The sequence below is a fragment of the Colletotrichum siamense genome (assembly GCF_013390195.1).
Source record: "Colletotrichum siamense strain Cg363 chromosome Unknown KSG_Cg363_contig02, whole genome shotgun sequence".
NCBI lineage: Eukaryota > Fungi > Ascomycota > Sordariomycetes > Glomerellales > Glomerellaceae > Colletotrichum > Colletotrichum siamense.
Window position 1 is genome coordinate 7,334,014 of NW_023501015.1, and position 22,567 is coordinate 7,356,580.

General features: G+C 54.8%; 8 protein-coding genes across 8 annotated transcripts; 4 read left to right on the top strand and 4 right to left on the bottom strand.

The window, feature by feature from the left end:
- Window positions 1-10: 10 nt before the first annotated feature.
- ARC18 (Actin-related protein 2/3 complex subunit 3) lies at window positions 11-792 on the bottom strand (the record flags this gene model as incomplete). Its single annotated transcript, XM_036635793.1, has 3 exons — window positions 11-190; window positions 250-645; window positions 787-792. The coding sequence occupies 3 exons, from the start codon at window positions 790-792 to the stop codon at window positions 11-13; spliced, it is 582 nt and encodes a 193-aa protein (XP_036499755.1).
- Window positions 793-2,324: 1,532 nt separating this feature from the next.
- Window positions 2,325-3,764, top strand: CGCS363_v003945 (uncharacterized protein; the record flags this gene model as incomplete). Its single annotated transcript, XM_036635794.1, has 1 exon — window positions 2,325-3,764. One exon carries the CDS (start codon window positions 2,325-2,327, stop codon window positions 3,762-3,764), a length of 1,440 nt encoding a protein of 479 aa, XP_036499756.1.
- A 1,208-nt stretch (window positions 3,765-4,972) lies between these two features.
- CGCS363_v003946 (putative secreted lipase) lies at window positions 4,973-6,712 on the top strand (the record flags this gene model as incomplete). Its single annotated transcript, XM_036635795.1, has 1 exon — window positions 4,973-6,712. One exon carries the CDS (start codon window positions 4,973-4,975, stop codon window positions 6,710-6,712), a length of 1,740 nt encoding a protein of 579 aa, XP_036499797.1.
- An 84-nt stretch (window positions 6,713-6,796) lies between these two features.
- On the bottom strand, window positions 6,797-8,727 carry CGCS363_v003947 (Transcriptional regulatory protein moc3; the record flags this gene model as incomplete). Its single annotated transcript, XM_036635796.1, has 4 exons — window positions 6,797-6,801; window positions 6,867-6,879; window positions 6,937-7,683; window positions 7,735-8,727. 4 exons carry the CDS (start codon window positions 8,725-8,727, stop codon window positions 6,797-6,799), a joined length of 1,758 nt encoding a protein of 585 aa, XP_036499798.1.
- A 5,293-nt stretch (window positions 8,728-14,020) lies between these two features.
- CGCS363_v003948 (uncharacterized protein) lies at window positions 14,021-16,169 on the top strand (the record flags this gene model as incomplete). Its single annotated transcript, XM_036635797.1, has 2 exons — window positions 14,021-15,006; window positions 15,062-16,169. 2 exons carry the CDS (start codon window positions 14,021-14,023, stop codon window positions 16,167-16,169), a joined length of 2,094 nt encoding a protein of 697 aa, XP_036499750.1.
- A 193-nt stretch (window positions 16,170-16,362) lies between these two features.
- CGCS363_v003949 (uncharacterized protein) lies at window positions 16,363-17,231 on the bottom strand (the record flags this gene model as incomplete). The annotated part of the gene is made up of 3 exons (XM_036635798.1): window positions 16,363-16,601; window positions 16,685-16,861; window positions 17,018-17,231. 3 exons carry the CDS (start codon window positions 17,229-17,231, stop codon window positions 16,363-16,365), a joined length of 630 nt encoding a protein of 209 aa, XP_036499796.1.
- A 1,205-nt stretch (window positions 17,232-18,436) lies between these two features.
- Window positions 18,437-19,653, top strand: RFC3 (Replication factor C subunit 3; the record flags this gene model as incomplete). The annotated part of the gene is made up of 2 exons (XM_036635799.1): window positions 18,437-19,211; window positions 19,259-19,653. 2 exons carry the CDS (start codon window positions 18,437-18,439, stop codon window positions 19,651-19,653), a joined length of 1,170 nt encoding a protein of 389 aa, XP_036500720.1.
- A 1,046-nt stretch (window positions 19,654-20,699) lies between these two features.
- CGCS363_v003951 (uncharacterized protein) lies at window positions 20,700-22,308 on the bottom strand (the record flags this gene model as incomplete). The annotated part of the gene is made up of 2 exons (XM_036635800.1): window positions 20,700-21,275; window positions 21,331-22,308. 2 exons carry the CDS (start codon window positions 22,306-22,308, stop codon window positions 20,700-20,702), a joined length of 1,554 nt encoding a protein of 517 aa, XP_036500719.1.
- Window positions 22,309-22,567: the final 259 nt, after the last annotated feature.

The window sequence follows — 22,567 nt, forward strand, 5'->3', positions numbered from 1 at the left end:
AACAGCCTCTTTACAGCGCCTTGCCCATGAACTTTCTCTTGGTGAAGCTCAGCCACCACTTGCTCGGCTTTCCATCACCGCCCTCGTCAAAGACCCTCGCCAGCAAGCGCGCCGCCAGCTCCTGACGGACCTGGGACATGTACTGTCGGAGCTGCTCGGCGTCCTGTCTGTCGCGGGGAGGCTCGTACATCTAGCGGTGAGTTGTCAGTGGACGAAGCGGGAGTGGGTCATGTTAGCAGTCCGTCGCACCTGGTTGAGGGGAAAGGCCGGGTCGCCCGGAATGGCAAAGTTGGTGTCGAGGGCGAGGTTTAGGACATCCTTGGTAGCATCGCGGACACCAGCGCTGGGCTTGATCTTGGTCAGGCAGTCACTGACGAACCAGATTCCGTAGACAAGCAGACGGTCGGCGGGGCCCTGGATCTCGAAGTTGCGGAAGAAGGTGTTGGCGCGGAAGAGGGCGAGGACCTCGTCGAGGATGTCGTAGCTCTCGCTGTCCGGGTCGGGAGACTCGTTGGCGGGCAGAGGAGGGTTCGGGAAGGGGAGGGTGTAGGCAGGACCACGGGTCTTTGTTCGGAGTGGCAGGAGAGGGAAGTTGCCTATTAATCGAGGGACATTGGGGTCGGCATTGAACATGGAGTTGTAGGCCTGGATGGGTGTATCGTCAGCTTCGGTTCATGCCCGGGAGTGAGCTCCAAGAAAGCTAGCAATCGATGGATGATGGGGGAGCGGTGTCGTTTCATCCACCATGCTTGAGCTGGATGGCAGTTGGAAGATCATTGGACATACCGGCATTTTGACAGCTTCGTGACCAGGAGATTGGTCCGGTCGGGAATGAAGCTGGTCGTGATGGTTGGTTGGGCGCAATATGGGGAGACGTCAACTGAGGCACGAAGCAGCGGCCGATGGAGGAGTGGTGGGGCTTGACTGACGTCCACCGCACCTGTGCTCTCACTGCACCGCCAGCGGTGCATTGACCTCAGCTTCCTGTTCACTGCTTCAGCCATCAGCCGTGGGGGGAAGGTGGCGCAGCTCTGTAGGCATCACGTGACTAGTCTAGTCACGGGATCTATGCTTGATGATGACTCAGGCTGCTCCCTGTCAGCAGACGCCACACGGGCCACCTCACGGGCCAAGGCACAGGCCACCATCTAAGCGAGGGGGCTGGTGCCTGGGATCACATGACTTCGCTCATCCGGCGTGTCTGGTTGTTGGCGTTGACCAGGCCCGGCAGGGTGGCAAGTCGCGCCCTTTCGCTGCCCGTCCAGCAGTGCTTGCAGCGGAGCGGGGCGTGGCTGCAGGCGAAGCGGTGACAACGCTGTCACTGTCACCGTCACCACCAACAAGGTCTCTCCTACCGTTGCAGAGGGCAAGTCTGGCCCGTTTTCGGGGGCCCTTTTGGCAGGCAGGCACCACTGACACCCTCACCTCCAGGTCACAGTGCTTCCTGCCATTCCCAGCTTTTCTTTAATCTGGATTCGTACCGCCCACAAACTGGAACAGCAAGAGCGATTGACGTGGTCGTGGTCACCATTGATTGTTATTTGACTCGCGCATCCCGCGTTTCAGCAGTCACTGCTCTCCCACGATCAACCCTTTTCCCCTTCTCTGGATTCCGCTTCCCTGTTATTCCACCTTCAGCCCCCATCAACCGCCTCAGCTCCACCAACTCCGTCACACATCAACCAGCGCATCGATCGCATCGCCTCTTTTCTCTTTAACCCGCCCTCGCTCTCTCCGTCGTGCGCCCCCCTCTCCTCTCTGAGCGAAGCACCACCCCGGGATTGCGAGAATTTCTTTTTTGCGGCGCCGGCTTCAAACGCATCGTCGATCTCAACAGATTTGCGACGCATACCGACGCTACTCAAATACCTTGGTCACGTCGCATACAAGACGGGTATTCTCCGACCATTTGCGGATCGACTCCTCTTTTCTCTTTCGCTTTCCCACTGCGACTCTCAAAAAACCGCGTCGCGCACCCTGTTCCGCCGACTAAACCCCCGGCTTCTGCCCCGTCAATCACCCACCACCACCGTCCACAGTCGCGTCCAACGTGGGATCCCCCAAGAGGCACAGAGGGCCCCCAAGAGGCCCCGAAAAGAACGAAAGGGAGTGCGCCACACACCGATGCTCATTTTAGAGTAAGACTATCCTTTCCATTGTTGTCGCCGCCCTCCTGTCCTACTCGCCGCTGTTGTTTTTACCATCCCTTGCAACAACCCTCCTTTCTGCGTTTACTAGTATGCTAACAAGCGAAAAGATCAGTGTTCAATAGAAGCAGCTTCCTCGGACATCTGCGCAACACCGCCGATTTACCCATCGCCAAGATGGATCTCCCCAGCAGCGCGCCGACCGTTTCGACAATGTCGTCGCCAGAACCCATCCACGCCACCCCTCCCTCCTCAAGTCCCATTCCGACCATGACCGCGCCTGCGAAGCGCAAACGAACATGTCGCGTCTACAGTCCTGACCAAGGTTCCCTCTACGATCTCATGTGGGAACACGCCGGCATCTCTCTGTTCGTGCGCCCCATCTGCTGGACCGACTTGCACGTTCGCCTTCTCGATGCGCGATTCGTCGAGCTTCCTCCTTCCAATACTCCAGTTCCCCCTCAGTCACCGCGCGGCACCCCCGTCTCACCCTCAAGATGCCATATGAAGCCTTCTCCAGCGGCAACAACCTTGAGCCGCGAGCTCACCAACATGCTGGCCCCTGGATCCAACAGAACCTTCTACACCAACTCGATACGCACCGTCATTTCGACCCTCTATCCCGGTAAGCTGTCCCGCGCCAGGACACAGCTCGACCTCCACCATTATTTTGGTGGTCTAGTCTATCGTGATACTTGCCGCGTGCAAGTGGCTTGGGACGCGACACCGTCGCGTAGCGGCTCGATCGCCTCATTCGAATCAGCATCGACGCGTCCTGCCGAGTCTTTCGGTGTCCCTACAGGTACGAATGGCAGCAACGGAGCCAGCAGTGGAAATGCCAGCCAGCAACCGCCTTTCACTCAGCCAGTTCTGGCCTACATCGGCAAAGCGTCGGTTGCCGCAACACGGCGTAACATGTATCGCGTGATACCCGGCCCCAACCGTGCGTACAACGGACCAGTCGAGCGTTTGCAACAATTGCGTTCCAAGATGTTCATCCCCCCCAACCCAAACCACGATCCTCTTTTCGTCGGTATCATTCTTGCCCTGGCGCAGCGACGCTTCTATGGGGAGCCCAAGCCTACCGCGAATAAATGGTTTCCCTCAAAGCCCCTGTCACTGGGGCTTGGGGAGCCAGATTTCCACGACGTCACGGTTCACATCTTGACCAACGACAACGACGCATCCGAGTTCATTGTGTACAAGGGTGTGGTGACAGCGGAACTGCTGCGCAAGTTCCACGAGCCAACCAAGAACCCCGGCGCCGGGGCTGGCAAGACGCTTGCTGAGAGGATGGGGGAGGAGGCCAACGAGGGCGGCGGTATCCGCATCGAGTACGCCAGAGTGCCAGTCTGGCCAATTTTGGGACTCAAGGAGCGGCTGGGCAAGGTTCTTGGGCAAGACATTGTGGGACACTTCGACGAGGACAACATGGAGACATGGGAGGAAGAAGCGGAACAGAGCAGCGACAAGCTCAAGCGACGCCGAGATCGCGAAGCCCTCGCCGAAGTGTTTAACGGCAGCTTCGACGAAGAGGCACCCGACGGTATGCCTCTCAGTGGGAAACGGAGATGTTTAGTTGACGAGGAAAGCGGGCAGGTGGGAGTAGTCGTCTAGAGACGTTGCATGGCGGCGATTTGATCTCTGCATAACGAAGCCACGAGGCGTTTAAAGATGGAGCATGGCATTTTCTCCAGTGCTGAGGGTCAGCAACCAGTCGAAGATACGGACATTTGACTCATTCAGCAATCGGAGTTGTGGGAAAACAGTACAGTACATTGATGAGGGTTACGATTCAAACTTGTGTTTGGGATAGACGGATGAAGAGGCATCGGGCATTCAGCTACGGCTAGCGTCATGGTGGTTTTGCTTTTCGAGACGTGCGCAGGCAGATGGCAGGAGAGGATTCGGTATCCTCTTGGAGGAAGTGCTCGGCCGCTTGGCATTCAATAACACAAACTTTGCGATGACAGTTGAAAACCCCCTTAGACACAGGACAGCCGTGAATAACCTCGTGTGTCGTGTGCACTTACCTAACCAGAATCCAGCGTACCGACATGCGCTTTCCCGTATGCGAGATGGCTTCGGCCCCCCTCCAGGCAGTCGGCCTCTGCCTGCCACCCACATGCCCCAAAAGGGCATTCGGCGTCGATCCCCCTCGGCTCCCGCTGGAGCAACGTCTGCCTGCGTTCCTGCCTTTGGGACCAGATCTGGCTCAAGTTTGATCACATCTCAGTGTTCTCGTTGCCCGCTCCGCGCCCTCAAGCAATAGCGCCGGTGGACAGGGCTTTGGAGATGTCAGGATACGACGCAAATCGGCACAAATGCGCCTCGTGGGTCACGCAGTCTTCCCGACATGCATGGCCGCACTGCACAGCTGTCCGCGGTGGTGTGTTAGCGCAGCCAGTCGCCTGTCAGATCTGCAAATCACAAGATGACACCGCCGTCACCCACGCTAGGCGCTTTCTTATTCTTCGGGAGGCACACGATCAGCGGCCCGCCGATTGGGCTTGATCCCTTCACGTGCTTGTCTTTCGCGAGACTATTGCAGTTGAGCCTCACCCCCCGCCGCGCTTGCCCTTCGTAGCCGTGGCCGAATCAGCGGGCGGAAGAGCCATTGCAACGCTGTCTCTACAAGACAATGTCTTGTGCGGTCGGAGAACCAGCGGCCTTGAGAGGGAGACCGCTTCTCGACCCACGACGACGATGTTTCTTCTGTTGGAATACTTGGCCCTTTGCTTTGCTCAAATACGGCACGTTTCCTCTCCAAATCCAACATCGCGACACCTGTCTGTCTCCAGCTGCCCTTGCAACCTGCTGCCAGGATGAAGTCTTCCTCTGTATTGGTACTGGCATCTTTGGTGCTTCCGCCCTTAGTTGCGGCCAACCCCGAGAACTACAAACACAGTCCACGCACTGCCCAACCTGCTGTCGATACCGGGGCTGGCACTTTTCTTGGACGAACGTTTGGCTCTGTTGAGACATTTGCCGGCATTCCCTACGCCAAGCCGCCCATCGGTCCGCTACGGCTGAAGCCCCCTCGGAGGCTCAACGGGTCTTTAGGGACGTTCGACGCGTCTGGTATCGCTGCCGCCTGTCCACAGTTTGTGCTCTCTACCGATAGTCGCAATATCATCCTCGATGCCCTCGGATCGCTGCTCACGCTTCCGATATTCCAGCCCATCACCGGCCAGGAAGACTGTCTGACGGTGACCGTCCAACTACCAGCCGGTACTACACCAAACTCTAAGTTGCCCGTAATGTTCTGGATCTTTGGAGGAGGCTTCGAATTTGGATCGACAGCTTCTGATAACGGCGCTAGCTTTGTTCGCGATGCGATCGACTTGAAGCAGCCCTTCGTGTTTGTTGGGGTCAACTATCGTCTAGGAGGCTTCGGCTTTCTTCCCGGAAGAGAAATCCTCCAGGACGGCGCCGCGAATCTCGGGCTTCTGGATCAACGGATGGCTCTGGAATGGCTCGCGACTAATATCGATGCGTTCGGGGGTGATCCAGACAGAGTGACTATCTGGGGCGAATCGGCCGGCGCAATTTCGGTGTTCGATCAGATGGCTCTGTACGATGGCGATAACAAGTACAATGGACGACCGTTGTTTCGTGGAGCAATTATGAACTCCGGGAGTGTTGTCCCAGCAGACCCTGTTGATTGCCCCAAAGGGCAGCTTGTCTACGATACTGTGGCTCGAGCTGCTGGTTGTTCTGACTCTGTCAATACACTGGAGTGTCTTCGATCCGTTAGCTACGAAACTTTCCTGAAAGCGGCTGCTTCTGTACCGAGTATTCTGTCGTTCGAATCGCTCGCTCTCGCATACGTCCCAAGACCGGATGGTGTCGTTCTAAGAGATAGTCCCGACATTCTGGCTAGGGATGGGCGGTACGCGGCTGTGCCCATGATCATCGGGAACCAAGAGGATGAGGGCACGCTTTTTGCCCTATTTCAGCCTCTAGTCGCGACAACTTCCCAACTAGTCGACTACTTGTCCGATCTTTACTTCCACAACGCGTCTAGAGACCAATTAAATACCCTTGTCAGCACCTACGACCGCCGGATTTCCTCGGGGAGTCCGTTCAGAACAGGTATCCTGAACGAAATCTACCCTGGATTCAAACGAAGAGCGGCCATTCTGGGCGATCTCGTATTTACACTAGCTCGACGCTCGTATTTGTACGCAGCCAAGACAAGATATCCTTCGGTTCCGGTTTGGTCGTATCTCAATAGCTACAGCTACGGAACTCCTCTTCTAGGCACTTTTCACGCGTCGGACATCGTGCAGGTGTTTCTCGGGGTATTGCCGACGTTTGCGAGGCAAAGTACGAGGACGTACTATCTCAACTTTCTGTACAATCAGGATCCCAACATCGGCACAGGCGGCTATGCGAAGTGGCCAGAGTGGAGCGAGGATCACCAGCTTCTTTGGTTCTTCAGCGATCGCACGCAGTACTTGAAAGACGACTTCCGTGGCGACAGCTTCAATCTTATCTACAATAACATGGCGTCGCTGCACTTCCGGGACAACTCAACAACCTTGCCTCGGTGGACACTATGAAAATCCCAGCCGAGGACAGCAAAATAGTGGTCTAGAAAAGAACGAAGCCCATTCACATCGCAAAAGGGGTATGATTCTTCAACGCTAAGCTATGTACGTAAATGAAGATAAGTGTCAGGGCAATAACTGTTGGCTGGGTCTGGTTCCGGCGCACCTAGCATAATTTGCTGTTTTTGTTAGCTGGCTTGTCACAGCAAACTTTGGGGGAAACCCGTGATTCTTACCTTTGAAAAAACATCGGCTTGGCGGATGCCCATCTCTTCTGCAATCTTTGCAAGACGGGCCTTGACGTACATGCGCTGCCTTCTGGTGGCAAATCGGCTCGAACCAGTTGCCAAAAGTGGCCACATACAAGAGATGCCGGCTAGACCCTTGGGCATCTCTGACGTCCCACAGGGAAAGTACGGGGTGCTGAGGGCATCGCCCGTCCACCCGAAGAAGTACGGTGTGCTCGAGATGATGTCTGCAACTTGCTCCTTGCCAATCTTGTTGGCGTCGATGTACTCCTTGGTCAAGGTGTGGTCGCTCGGTGCGCATACCCACGCGATGCAACGAACGATGACTTGGTTAAGCAGCAACCTAGAGACGTGGGTGTTGATGTGCTTTCCTGCAGCCCAAACGTTAGGATAATCGTAAATAGGCCCGGGGAACGCTGAAACAAGGCCAATCTTGTCATCAGGCACGTCAATCGCGGAGCCCGAGATGCCCTTTCTCCAAGCTGGCGGACACTTGTCGAACCACATCCCGAGTTCGTCGTCCATTTTCCGAGCTCGTTGGAGCAGCTTCAGAGCTTTGTCGATTTTGTCGGTTGTCCTCGCGCCTTTCAGCAGACTGTCGGCTTCCGCACGAATCATTGTAGTCTGGAGGTTCAAGACGAGAGCCTGATGACCGACGGTATCGCAGACTGCTTGCCGCGCCCACCACGTCAAATCTTCCAGCGAGATGTTTGCAAAGAACGTGTATTGTCGGACCTGAGTGTGTCAGCAAAAGGGGCATGAAGCTTTTCACGTTTGAGGACCTACCGATGTTGCTCGCACAAATTCGAACATGCTCAATCCCACACCAGTCGCTGTTTGCTGAGGTCCGCGGAGCTTCACAATAGCCGTTGCTCCCGAGATGTGCTTCTTGAATCCCGACATTTCCACGTCGTCTGACACCAGACCTTCATAAAACGCAAGCAAGATTGCAGACGCAAGAGTCGTGTCTTGTCTCACAGCAACCTTGTCTTGCATTGCTCGCGTCAAGTCTTCGAGTGCTTTGCTGTAATGGAGATGTGCCATCGAAAAGAGTCGTCTCGAGTTTGGTCTTCCTGCCAAAGCTGCCATCGACACTGCGGAAAATGCCGATTGTAGCGGAGAGTACTGGTAACTCGGGATGTTCAACAACGGGAGCACGAATGTGAGGATTCCTCTGCCCACACCAGTCGGAGGCGCGAGCACGTAGTTTGCGAGGAAGAAGCAGGTGGCCTGTTGGTCGAGTGGTGTCTGCAACGTTTGTGGCATCCCGTAAGTCCCACCTTCCAACTCCTTGAAAGACACAAACGTATCTGGTGCCTGGTTACTGATGTACGAAAGCGAAGACGCATAGGACATGGATGGTGATACGTCGGAAGACCCCGAAGACATGGAGTGTCGGTCGAACCAGTCGTCTTCGGGGATGGCGACAATTTGCTGTTTTCGAGGCGGTGGTAGTGCCGGCGGCGTCCATTCCTGTACCTTCGCCTTGCTCTGGCTCTGGATCTGGTTCTGACTCTGGCTTTGACTTGGACTTTCATTCTCCGCGTCCTGTTCCGTTGCGCGTCCTTCCCTTATGGCTTTCCTCAAAGCTGCCGACTTGGCTTTTCGAATAGTTGATTGCGTCTCATCGCGGAGATTGATCTCGAATGCGTCGCGATACCCAGGACACACTCTCTTTGATTTTGCGCACTTCAAGCAAAACGGCTTGGTCTCGTCACATTTGATTCTCCTCGCTCGGCAGAGCTTGCATGCCCTGCTCGGGTGTCCCGTGTTGACCATGTTTCTGTTTGGGCGATGCAGTATGCAATGGTACCGTGGTAACGCGCGTCTCTATGTCCGTCTTCGCGCGTGGGGTTGAGGGAGATGGAAAGTCTTCTGTGCAGTGGCCCCAACTTTCCAATGCCGGTCGACGTGTGCGGGTTTAGTTTTGACGGACCGTGTGTCATGTGGGCGAAACCCCTATCAAAGTAGGAAATTCTGGGAGGAATAAGGAGGCGGACGTGCTTCCCTACGGCAATAAAAGGAAAATGGGCAGACAGGGCCAGACATGTGTCAGAGCGGCCGAGGACGCTCGTAGTTGTGGACTGCGTGGGAACCGGCGGATCTGTCCCCCTCGTGGGCAGAAGAAGATGGAAGAAGCCGCAAGTGAACGATGATATGTTTCAACTCTAAAACCACTGCCCCGCTTGTTTTGTTGGTGGTATTCTGCTGATTGAGAAAGACATCGCCGGGTTACATGGCACCTGCGATGACGTTGCGAGTCATGGTTGGGGGAGAATTGGAGAAGCTTGAGGTGTAGGAGGATCAGAAGACAGCTCGATCAAAGCATACAACTGAATGATGTGCTGGCGGATGAAGGGGGGAGGGGACATGAAGGGAGGCTATGGCAGATGAGCCCACCTCATGTCTGTTCGGCGTGCCGTCGAACCCGGCCTGTCGAACCTTGGGTTGGGAAGCTGTCAACGCAGTTCGGCATACGTCCCCGTCGGCGGTCATTGCGAGTGCGAATTGCTGTTGACAAGATGCGAGAGAGGAACATCAGACGAAACGGTAAGCCCAAGCGTCGCTCCCAACTGAGAGCGTGAAACCGGAATTCCATGCGAAGACGATAGGTGTTTCTGAAACCTGGTCACCTATTAACCAACGCAACAGACCACCGTTTTAGGAAAGGCGCCTTTCGTATGGACGCTTTCTAGAAGCCTTCCGGTTTGGAACGGCGGACGAGCGGCACTTATTCTCTGAAATCACGCTGGGAGCGGAACGTATTATTCCCAATTCTATGGATTCTAGGAAGGTGACGTTTTATTTTTGATTTGAAGATCTTCGCAGGGGGGACATTAGAGGGAAGTTCCGTCCTATTCCTGTGCTTCCCTCCACAAGTGTCGTAGGATTAGCGTGCCGGCTGTCAGCAACTCGTTTCTCAACAAACTTGGCAGTTTGTGTGTCACAAATCACTAGTGACGCGCCGACAATGGAGCTAACGGCTGCCGCATTAGTAGCTCAGGTGCCCAGTCCTTTTGTCTTATGTTCAAGACTGAAGCGCTCAGTCTTTGGCCGTCTCTCAGGCCAAAACCACCCATCGGGGTTAAGCTCGTGCAGCTGCCGGCCTAGAACGGCAGTCATCTTTCGTCTCTTTAGGCGCGATGAAGCGTTCGCATCCCGAATAAGATTTCCGCCCAACGGCGGCGATGGGAGGAAAAGATGATGAGATGCTCTGCGTTCAATGCTGGTCGGCGGCCGAATACGGCTTCACGTGTTCGGGATGTTATTCGGCATTTTCGGGTTGGCCCGAGGCAGGAGCGGCAGTGGTCATATTCTCAGACCTTCAGACTGCGTACGTACGTGAGATGACGGAACTTCCTTAAAGTCAGAGTCAGTTGCTGTCGGTTTCGCCGATTCATCTGATGGTGCTGTTTGTTGACGCGTTCGAACCCACAAGAACTGACAGACATGACAAGATACATAACCTACTCGGTCTCGGCACAGATAACCAGAAAAACAGTTGCCGGGCTTGTCAGGCAGAATAATTCTGCGAGGACAATCCGAGAATCCCGAATCCCTTCTCAGTCTGCGGTGGATGCCACAAAGTTCACCCCGTGAGGAGCAGCTGAAAAAGCCGACTCTTCGAGACTGGCGATACCAATTCCGCTTCAGGATTTCGTTTGCAGGCAGATGCCACTGCCGTCTTTGGCATCGGAAAATCCGTAGGCTCCAACTCGGTATCGCATTGTACAAAGAATGGACACATCCAGTGATCACACCGGCTGTGACCAACGCATCGAAAGGATACTGGACAAATCGCGTACCATCTTGGACGTCTTGAGATAATGCGTCGAAATGATCTTTCAAAGCATGTAATTTCGTACTAGTATTGTAGGATAGCTACGAAATGGCCAGGCCGGTCAACGCTGCGTCTTCCAAGACACAAATGTGTGTGACTTACCGCTCGGGTTGTTGTCCCAAAACATTTGATAAATCGCTGAAGCTATCGCGACTCGTCCTTTCCGCCCAGAAGGGAAGCATAGTGCTGTATACAGTCTCGAATGAACCACCAAGTCTGGAAACAAGCGTGGCTGTGGCTATTCCTGCCTTTGTGCGGTATCTGCCGGAAGGCCATTACCCATGTCAATTATGGTGATGGTGTGGTGCCTTCTGAGACCACACAGATACCAGGATCAGGGTTCGACGCGATCTGCCCTTCTGAAGACAAGGTCGGGGAGAAAGACTGAACATGTCAATCCAAACTACATCATATCCCTAGGATGCTGTTAGTGAGCCTCGTCAGTACGCAAGGCCTCCAGGTTCAGCAGTTTTCCCGGCCCGCTGGATCCTCATACTCGTTCCCAACGATATATGTGTTGAAGTCATTCCGTCTCCACTGGATAGATGTTCGGCCGGTTCGAGGCAGCCTCAGCTGCGCAATCTTTCGAAACCCGCTCCGCCTTACATCAGTCCGGGGCTGACTGTCTCAGGCGTACGTAAAAGCGGAATTCGGACTCGAGAAGTGGACTCGACAGCGGGAGCAAGCCACGCTGATGGCAGATGTCGGACCCTGACGTTTCTTCTCCATTGTCCGGGGTAACCTTAGACGGGTCTGTCCAGGTGTTTTTCTGCCGCAGGAGTTCCCAGAGGTCTTGTCGGAATGTGGGCTATTGCCAGGATACCCTGAGTCCGATTGCTTCCGATGAATGGGCCATAGTTTGGCTCTGGCTGTCCCCCTCGCATGGCATGTGTATCACTTAGGCACTCTAACTCTATACCTGGCTCGGGTTACAAGTCCTCACCGCTTCCTAAGATCATTCTGTGAACCCCTCCACGGGCCGCCCAGGAGGGCTGACAGGAGTTTGTGCGGAGATGTCAAAGATGTTCCAAAATCCGAAGAGAAATCTGATGTCTTGTACAACACTTTCAAGTATCGTAGTACGAAACCGAAAGCGTTGGTAGAGAGGTATTGGGCCGATCCGCGTCAGGATCAGGGGGCCTTAATGGGCGATCATATTACGGAGTGGCAGCAATCCCACCCTCTCCCGGCATATGCGCGGGCCTTGCAGCACAAGGTGCAATGGCCACCTTGCGATCCTACACGCGGCGTGATTTAAGCTTGAAGCTAGCGAGAAGCAGATCGCCGCAGGCATGGTGTTGTGATTCTCATCGCCAGTGGATGTTTACAGATGTGTTCACTTCCGGTGGGAGATAATTGTTCACCGAGACCGACGCATGATGCGGTTGAGGTAACAGAGTAAAAGACGTATGCAACGGCCGAGAAGCAAATCCGATATCCGCGGCGAAAGAAAGATCCAACCCCGCCTTTGAAAAGTCTCAGACAGCGGGATTCGATTCATCACTCATGGCTTCGGGATCATCGCTAGTCCTTGACAAGTATGCAGGGCAGCGTTCGTGCCTGCAGTAGATGCACATTACGCAATTGGCCCCAGAGAGCTCGGACAACATGGCAAGACGTTTCTGCAAGATTGGCTCCTGCTTCAGTAGTTTTTCTCCCTATCAATCAACACACCTTGCGTGATGGTTTCTGGAGGGTGTAGGCGAAGCTCATAGCTTTGAGTCCATTCCCTGCTTAGATCGTGGAGCTGCTGGCTCTCTGAAAGGCGAATCGCATTGCACGTCGGGCGTCTAAATGGATCGAAACACTGGCTATCTGCTTACGATTACCACAACAGGTGGATGATGGGGAGAATCGGGAGCCACCAGAGAGGAGCCACACGGTGGAACGGAAGATAGATCGTACCCAAGAAGACGGGCCGTAGACAGGACATCAGCCGCAACAGCCGCAATGATCGGGCTCGCATTCCTCGCACTATCCGAGACTCTTTTGACAATAGGGGAGACGACCGTTGTGGACTCGAGTCAAAATGACAGTAACTTACCGCATCAGGCTGACAGTCCCGTCAGAATGGGTCGCATTGGCTCGCAACCTCCATGGGTGCGAACAGACGCCCCAGACAGCCTGGACACATGCAGAGACAGCCCGGCGACAGGCAGGACAGGCACACGACAGTTCAGCAAAGACGGGATGAAAAGTGAGCTTTTGAGCTGATTGCCCCTTTGGTGGCAAGTCGTTGCGATTAGAAGAGGCTGGAGCCCGCGCCTCTGCTCCCGAAGTGGAAATGGTTCGACGTTCCCCAACGGCTCCTGAAACGGTTTGGCGCCGAACCTCCTGCTTCGACCTGCCTCAGTGGGAAACTCGGCGGAAAGTCTAGAGTCAACTTCTACTCCTAATACCGGCCCGCCGCTGAGGCGCTGTTCCATCGTCGTACTTGAGTGGCATCGATGGGTCTGCGAGAGGGTGGGATGAAGAGAAGAGGGAGAAGGATGGAGCGCCAAAAGGCTGATGAGATGGGATCGAAATGGCTCTAATAAGGGTGTCACTGGCACTTTGAGCCAGTCTTCATTTTTGCAGTTTTGGACAAAAAAGAAAACGAACAAGAGCACCACTAGCTAACGAAACGACTCCAATCCAAAGCCTCACCAGTAACGATTTATTGCTTCCACAAGCGAGCACGCTGAGAAAATTGCCAGTCAATCAACTCAGATCAAGCAAATACAGGTCCCATTTACGACATACGTGCTGTCGTCATAGCCTTACAGCCTCAACAGCCCTACAACGATCCGTATTCGCCTGGCTTCAGCCCCACGACTACTCTACCCATTCCGGTATACCCATCGCACTTTTGCCAGTCCGGTCGACCGAATTCTCTTCCATCACTACCTACCTCCTTTTGAGCCCTTTCAGCTGGACCTGTCTACTACTACGAGGAGGACCCGCTTACTGCTTTGGTGCATTCACTTCGTCATCACAGATGAGGCGCCATGCAGCACCGGGTTCATTTACCATCGACCATTAGGAACACGCATACCGGCACATAGACACTGGGTTCCATATTCTCTCACCTGAGACCCTGCCTATCCGTTCTTGTTTTGCTTCTGCAATCCTCCTTCCTTTCCCATCGATCCCAACTCCGACTGTCTCCACAACCCAGCCGTTCTTCCGCATCCCTGATTCAGGCAACCGAACGGGAACTACGGACGGGAACGTCTCGTATTACACGCAACCATGGCTGGCATTGCCGAGTTATTATCTGCTGTGTCCCCTTTCCTCGCACAAGGGTTTAATCTTGCTCAGCAAGGTGCAAGACCAGCAGACGCATCGACATCCAGACCTGCATTGATTCCAGCTGCACTTTCACCAGCAACCTCGAGAGCCTTCGTCGCGCCGGCCGTAGCAACAGTAGCTGGTTCTAGCCCTAATGGTGCACCGTTACCTGCTGTGCAGAACCAACCTCCGCAAGTCATCGTTGAAACAAACTACATCATCTATACGACGGTAAAGACACTTCCGCCCGCCATCGTAACTGTCACACAAACACAACAACCTCCGCCTCCTCCTCCTCCTCCTCCAGTACCACCGCCGCCCCCAAAAGAGCCACCATCACCTCCTCGACCTCCTAATGCAGTCCCTCTTGCCGCCAATCCCGATTCAATAGCAGCGCCTATTCTTTTGTCACAGTCCTCAGTAACTCCAAAGACAACTCCTCAGCTCGCAGCTGCATCACCAGTACCTCAACCTCCTCCGGCGCTTGGACTTGTCCCTCCTCCTGCTCAAGAGTCATCCTCGCCTCCAGCGACTACCCTAATAAACCAAACCCCCCCACCTCCGGTGCTCGCTCCCGTCATGAGCAGCCCTGGTTCAGGAAGAGGTGGAGGGCCGCCGCCGAATCCGCAGGCTCAGGCTGGCCCGCCTTCTGGAGGTCCTCCAATGGGACCTCCTGATCCAGCCAACGGAGCTTTCCCGGGTGGCGTACCAACAAAGAATCTTGACCTCCCTGTCACAATCATGTTCATGCTTCTGTTCATGCTAGGGGCATATGTCCATATCAGCATCTACAGAGCTAACGCGAAGCGAGGACATAAGTTTTTGATCTCGGATATCATTTTCGATTTTTGTATGCTCCGGACTGTGACCTGTATTTTTCGAATTACATGGTCAATTGTCACAACACGTGGTGTCATTCTTGTGGCGCTGATCACCGAGAACGGCGGGTGAGTACTCACTTTGTCACTGAGATGAGTGAGAATATGACTAACAAAATGTTAGTGCTGCGCTGCTCTTTGCAGTAAACATCTTTTTTGCCCAGCGCCTGCTCCGTTCCATACACCCAAAAGCGGGATGGTGTACTGCAGCTAGCCAGACGTTCCTACTGTTGCTATTTTCTGTCCCAGTCTTCATCCTATTCAATGGCGTCAACTTGATCATCAGCTTCTTTAGCGTTGGCAATCTTGATCGGCTTGAAGCGACAGATGATCTGATCAAGTTCGGGTCTGGATACAACATGTTCCTTGCCGCCTTTCCGGTGATTGTGGTAGCAGGATGTCTTTGTATCCCGGGACCCGAACCGGAAAAGTTTGGTACAGGATCGATGCGTGTCAAGGTCGCATTGCTTTTCTTTGGCTCATTTCTCCTGATGGCTGGACATGCCATTCGTGTTTATGCTTTGGTTAACAAGGAGCCGCCTGGAACGGACAGTGTCATCTATGGCAAGGCGGTCTTCTACACGACGGGCTTCTTATTCGAGCTGCTTGTTGTGGCTGTATATGCATTCGGCAGAGTTGACCTACGATTTCATGTTCCGAACGGTGCCAGTGGACCAGGAGACTATTCCGGCGACAGAGACAAGGGCAACTACTCTGTTGAAGAGATCGAGCGCCTCATCGATGATCTTGATGTTCCACATCAAATCATGCGCGAGAGGAAGGGCCCGGAAGACATGGAGATGGTGTTCGCAATTTTCTTTGCAGCCAAGAAGGAGGAGGACGAGAAGAAGGACCTTAAAGACGGCTCTTCGGATGATGCCACCGTGGTGGCTGGCGGCGACTCGGAGAATGGGTCACGTCCAGGACAGACGCCTCTCCCGGAGAGACCCAGGAGAATCACTAGGCGGCAAACACTCATCGACGCCTTCCGACCACCGCCTCCACGTCCTGAGCGTGAGCCCACGATGTATCCGGACATTACGGACTTCTATGTTCAGATGGATGACGGGAGGACTCCCCGACGCCCTATGAGGCCGTCCATGTACTCTTCAATGGAGACGGGCCAGGGGTATAACAACTCCCGGCCGGATCAGCGAGTCCAGCAGTACTGGGGTGCCTCGCCTCCGTATGGAAACGAGAAGGAGGCGATGAAAAATGTAGACTTGAGATGAAAAGTCCAAAGAGAAAAGCGAAGCATTGGAGCGATAGCGAGCGAATGAAATCGAAGTCCGTTTGGGCTTCCGTCTGATGTATACTAGCCACAGAACGTACCCTCCGGGTGGGGAGCTACACGCCGGGCACTTTGGTACATAGCTCAGAACAGAATGGTTTACGGAAAACAGCCACGCGGATTCCGGAGTCGATCTATGCTCGTGCAGAAACTTGTACTTTCGCTGGTCTCACCATAGGAACCATGAGTGAGGCCTTGCCCGCACTGCCGCGAACAACATACCCGACGCGTTCGTAGAGCGGCACGACATCCTGGTCGGAGTCGAGGTACATCCGATAACCCAGCTGATCCGCAATTTCGGAGGCGTGTTGGAGGAGTGCGAGAGCATAACCTCTCCGCTTGTGAGCAGGGTCCGTCATGATCAATTCAAAGTCTACCGGTCCTTGTCATTAGCATTCATACCCTGTTTGAACTGAATGTGTGGGGTGAGGTGTGGGGTGAGTTTCATCAACTTACAGACGTGTGCGTCTTTTCCCATGTTCTGGTCATGTTGAAGGGCCATGTCGGTGAAGAATTGATCGAGAAGCTCATCCTTCTGGCCTGCATTCGCGGCAGGCCAGCGCTTCCGCCAGGACCAGGTTCCGTTGTCCTCGGGACGGATAATCCACACAAGGGACGATGCGACGACTTCACCTGTGACGGACTACTGTCAGTCTTTGGAGATGTACCTGTTGGCGGGCACTCGGCATCCCCAGTCTCCCGCGTTTGCGGGGTGGGTTGCGGGAAGGAAGCGGGAGCGGGAGCGGGATTCGGAGATGGGGCAAGTGGATATCCCGTAGATCCGCGTACCTTCATCGTTTCTTATCACGTAGACTTGACCCTCTTGGCTATGGTTCTCTTTGGAACGCATGAACATCTCATACGCCTTGGTCATGTAGTCTCGTCCAAACTCATTTTGAGGAAACAGGGTCTGGAAAAACTCGTCATTGAAAGACTTGAAGAATAATTCGGCGAGCGCGGGCGCGTCCTGAATCCGGGCAGCCTCTACTACGGGAGTGGCCATTGTAATCTGAGGTTACCGCGGATGGCGTGGAAAGCAAGAATGAGATGGGACGAGGAGTTGACGAGTAAGACCCTCGGTTTTCGAGGTGCGAGCGAACTGTGTATAAGCAGTGAGACGGTTCGGGTGGGAGAAATGAGATGAAAGGCGGTGGGAGGATGGGCGGGAGTTGACATAAACTTTTTTCCCTTTGAATATCTGGTGTCCCGTCGGCCAGGGGTTCTGCGAGGCCGAGCCCGACTCCGCCATTTACAAAATTGAGGGACCAAAGCCTTGGTTTTACAGGGTTCAACGGGCCTTGAGTGGTAACTTTGTGGCGGATGTGACATCGTGACACCTTGGCCTAGGTCCCCCCAACTACAAGCAAGCTATGAACGGCTCTTACTCGGTCCGCGTTCAACCGAACTATTCAATTGAGTGTTGAGGATACGAGCATTGCGAAAAAGGAAGCTGCACCTGTCCGCTGGTGCCGAGCTTCAATCCTACAGGATGGGGTATGAGGTGAGATTCTTGAAAGGGTGAAGCAATGGCATCCATACCTCAAAGTGGGGGAACTCGTAAACGTCCCGTGGCATTGTCTCTCCGATGTTCATACATCGTTTACGTAATGAGGATTACGACGTGGAACTGTGAGCTCTCTGATGAACGACTATCGAATTACCGCCGGTAAGACCGCTACTCATGATATAGCACTAGCATGTCTTCCAACTCAACCACGGCACCCCACAGGTTTCGAACATGCGGAAGTTTAGGTAAGCGGAAGAGCTTCAACATGCCAGAAAGCACGTAGTTCCATCTGTCCACACATTTGACACCAGTGTTTTGTCCTAAAGTCTTGAGATATAATGAAGGAAGAGTTGCACACTTGGAACGCCGATGAACGATTCCACGGGTGGACAATGATGTGAAGTATGCCTTGGGCGGCTGAAATTGCGCTTGAGGTGACATGATGCTGTGCAAAGTGCCCATGGCAGTGCGAATAGTACGGTGTTTACTCAAGCGCGCGCACGGTCGTGGTAGGTGGGACCAGCACTTTAAGTGGTCACGTGCGCGCCAATTCCCTAACGCGTCGCAACGCGTCTCACGCTTCAATTGCATCACGCACCAAATCGCCCAGCTACGTCCGTAGGTACGGTGGTCTCCTTTGCTGTACTCGCTCGACACCCCCGGACCTCCAAATTGACCATCTTCCCTCTCAAATTGTCGCCATGTCCGACTACGAAGATGAAATGGACGTCGACGCTCCGGCGTCCAAAGACATCACCTTCTCGTCCGACGCCAAGCAGGGCAAACGCAGCGCCGCCAACCTCCCCGTCGAAGCCGAAGACAGCTTGCCTTGGGTCGAAAAGTACCGTCCGGTCAACCTGAACGACGTCTCGGGCCACCAAGACATTCTCGCCACGATCAACAAGTTTGTGGACTCCAACCGCCTCCCCCACCTCCTCCTCTACGGGCCCCCGGGAACGGGCAAGACCTCCACGATCCTCGCCCTCGCCCGACGCATCTACGGCGCCGAGAACATGCGCCAGATGGTCCTCGAGCTCAACGCATCCGACGACCGTGGTATCGACGTCGTGCGCGAGCAGATCAAAACTTTTGCCTCGACAAAGCAGATCTTCACCCTCGGCCCCGCCGCCAAGGCCGGTGGCATGGCGTCGTACAAGCTCATCATCCTCGATGAAGCCGACGCCATGACCAACACGGCCCAGATGGCTCTTCGCCGCATCATGGAAAAGTACACGGTCAACACTCGGTTCTGCATCATCGCAAACTACTCCCACAAGCTGTCGCCCGCGCTGCTGTCGCGATGCACGCGGTTCAGGTTCAGCCCGCTGAAGGAGCGGGATATCAGGGTGCTGGTGGACAAGGTCATTGAGGAGGAGCACGTCAAGATCATGTCCGAGGCGACAGAGGCGCTGGTGAAGCTGAGCAAGGGAGACATGAGACGGGCGCTGAACGTGCTTCAGGCCTGCCATGCATCAAGTAAGCAGTAGCGGGCAGCCGTATCTTTCGCAAGCTAACATGTCAAGGTACGCCACTCCGGACCAAGGACGAGCCCAAGGTCCCCGACAGCGAGATCGTCAGAGAGACAATCACGACCGAGACGATATACAACTGCATCGCCGCCCCGCAGCCCGATGCCATCCAAGAGATCCTCGACACCCTCCTGAGCACAACCGACGTGACTACTTGTTTGACGACCATCAACTCGCTCAAGGTGTCGCGGGGCCTGGCGCTGGCGGACATTATCACGGCGGTTTCGGAGCAGCTGGCCACGTTGGAGGTCAAGCCAGAGGTGATGATCAAGTGGCTTGACGGGCTGGCGGACATTGAGCACCGCGTTGCGGGTGGAGGCAGCGAAGCCGTGCAGACGGGTGCCGTGGTCGGCGTCATTCGCAGCGGCGCAGAGTTGATGAGCAAATAAGGCCAAATATTACAGGGATGAAGACAGGAAGAAAAAAGCAAAACAAGGAATAGATAATTCATGATGTTATGATCACCACCATGATTGCGTTCGTTCCGTCGTCATTCTTTCTCAGATTGAATCAGTGCCGCATCAAACCCCCGCAACTTCTTTCCTAGTGATCAGCATTCCAGTCAGCGGAAGCCAGAAATAGCACACAGAATGCCGGATGAACCGTCGTTCCAGAGTCGACAGCGGGCGAGCAGAGAGTCGTGTGCAAGGTTGTACCATCTCGGCCGCGGCCGCCTTGTCTAGTGTCTCAAGGCCTGAGTCAAGAAAGTCGCCGGTTGCCATCTGAAACCTTCGCTCTTTGCCGGTCAGCAGGGAGAGCTCACACGTCAAGTCGAACGACAGGCAGCACGCACGCAGAAAGGAAGGACATGGTAGAATGAGGATATGATATGCGAATCGGAATATATGTACGTAAGATAGTAAATCGGTACCCAAAAGAGCTTTTCTATCAGGAGCATCGGCGTCTGGCGCCCAGCTGAACGAACCCGGCCCCTTCCCTGCTCCAGTCTGCTAGCCAAAGACACCGTCTCCAATAAAAACAAAAGTCTTTCCAATGTGAACGCCAGAGCATTTCCAAGAACTCTTGCCGCCGTCTTCGTAATAGTTGTACATACAGAAAATAAAACACACATACACACACGCTTGGGCTGGGAAATTCTATATGCCGAGCCGGGTGGCTTTTTTTTTCGTCGTCGATCGGTTTCTTTGACGGAAACCGTAATGCGAGACCAGGGAAATTCAGAATTGGGGAAGAAACCGTTTTCTTTCCCCCTGCCGTTTCCAAGACAGTCCGCTTTGGTGTATCCAAGACATTGGCGCCCTGAGACATGGTATAGGGACCCACGTGAAACATACGTCACGTCTCAAGCCTTGGATGGCAGTCGTAACTTCGCAGTCGTCTCTCGAATCTGCCAATCTTAACCCATCGTCGTCGAACCTCACGGATGATCTCCGGCGACAATCGGCGTACGTCTCGTTCGTCGAGTTTTGATCTCTCAGACATCGGGCCACTTGACGGGTCCGCACTCGCCTTGCTTCTCGATCCAGGAGTTGATCTTGCGAACGTCCCAGCCGGACATGCGGCGCTTCTCCTCCTGGGATTCTTTCCGGACAGGGTGGCCAAGCTTGAAGGCCCAGCTGAAGCCGCAGACGCCGTCCCTGTACTGGAAGGAGAAGCAGTTCTGGTCGGCTTCGCATGCCTTGCGGCATTGGCCAAAGGACTTGTGCGCTTCCTTCTCTTCGGGCGACAGGTCGTCCAGCTTGGCACGGCTAAGCTGTGTATCGTCGTGCTTGTTGGCTGCCTGGTCGAGGTAGAATCGATCGTCGGCGAGGTTGTCCCAATCGGCGCGCTCGGGGATCATCTTCGGGGCGAAGAATCGGTGGTAAATGTCCTTGATGCGCATGACAGGGGGCGGACTCGGCAGGCTTGGGTCGGCGTAGCGCTCGTGTTCGAATTCCCAAAAGGTCGAAATCTCCTCGGCGTTCATGTGGTGCATTGTGACGATGGGGTGGCACCAGTGCGTCGGTCCGTAGGGGAGCGTGAAGGGCTTCTCGCCGTTGATCGTGGGCCACTGCGACGGGTTAGAAGGTTGCGCGCGCGCTTGAAACCGGGAAGTCAATACTTACCACATTATGAACGTCCACGTCCGCGTTTTCCTTCATGGCGAGGGCGAAGATGTAGTCACCACAGCACTCCTTACTGGCGCGGACGTCCCACTGGTTTCCGACCTTTTCCTTGCCAGCAATCATGTCGCGATGGGCAGCCTGAGAGATGATGTAGCCGGAGCCACCGTGGCCAAAGATGAAGTTGCGAATCATAGTCACACTGCCGAGATAGTGCTTGTTCTTTGGGTTGAGCTTCTTAAGCCACTGAACAAGCGTGGGCCACAGGACGTAGGTGTCGGCGTCGATGTAGACGTACCAGTCGTAGTTGGGGCGCATGTGATATGTCTTCTCGGCGATGTGGACGTTCTTGTACTTGTCGAGGTTCCATCCCTCATCCTTGGACACGGCAAGCTTGTTGCAGCTCTGCTGGTCGGCTTGGCAGGCCTTCTGGCGGCGGTAGAGGTCAAAGTCCTTGTTGCCGTCCATGGCCTCTGGCAGGACGCTGTCGAGACTGTCACGGATGTGGTAGTTGGCGATGGTCTGATCGAGGTCGGAGAAGATGAAGAACTCGGGCAAGCACTTGAGCATTGTCATGAGCTGGGTCGGGACCTTGTCGAAGGACTCGGTGGCGCCCGTCTTCATGATGACGAGAATGTTGCTCGTGTCGGGGAAGGTGTCGCAAATGGGATCGTGAGGACGGTAAGGGATGTCTTGGTTCGTCACGTTGTGCTGCGCTTGGCGGTCATCTTCGGCGCTGGGCTTGTCGGGCTTGCCTCCGGGAGGCGGCGGGCCGGGTGGGGGAGGACGCCCTCCGGGACCGGCGCTTGGTGAACTTCCTGGCGGACCTGGCGGAGGAGGCGGGCCATGGCCTTGTTGGAATGGATGGTAGTTGGGACCCTCGATGGCCCAGTCGGCGCCGAGTCTCCGCGAGGAAATGAGGAAGACGACGGCGGTGACGGTGACGAGCGCCAGGACGGTGAGGGCACGGCGGGATAACATTTTGGAAGCGAGTATGGGATTTACAAAACCGTCATGCCGTCTTTGGGTCAAGCCCATGATCTGTCTGTATCGCCCAGGGTCTAGGACGGTGTACCGACGGGAACGACGGGCACAACGGAGGTCGGTGGTGCAAGTCGATCGGTCGGTCGCGGGAAGCGCTGCGTGAGACAGGAGGTATCGCGGCGGGTACTATGTATGGCGCCGGACAGCGAGCGTGAGGTATCGGGTCGTACTCGTGGCGCGCGCGATCGCAATCGGA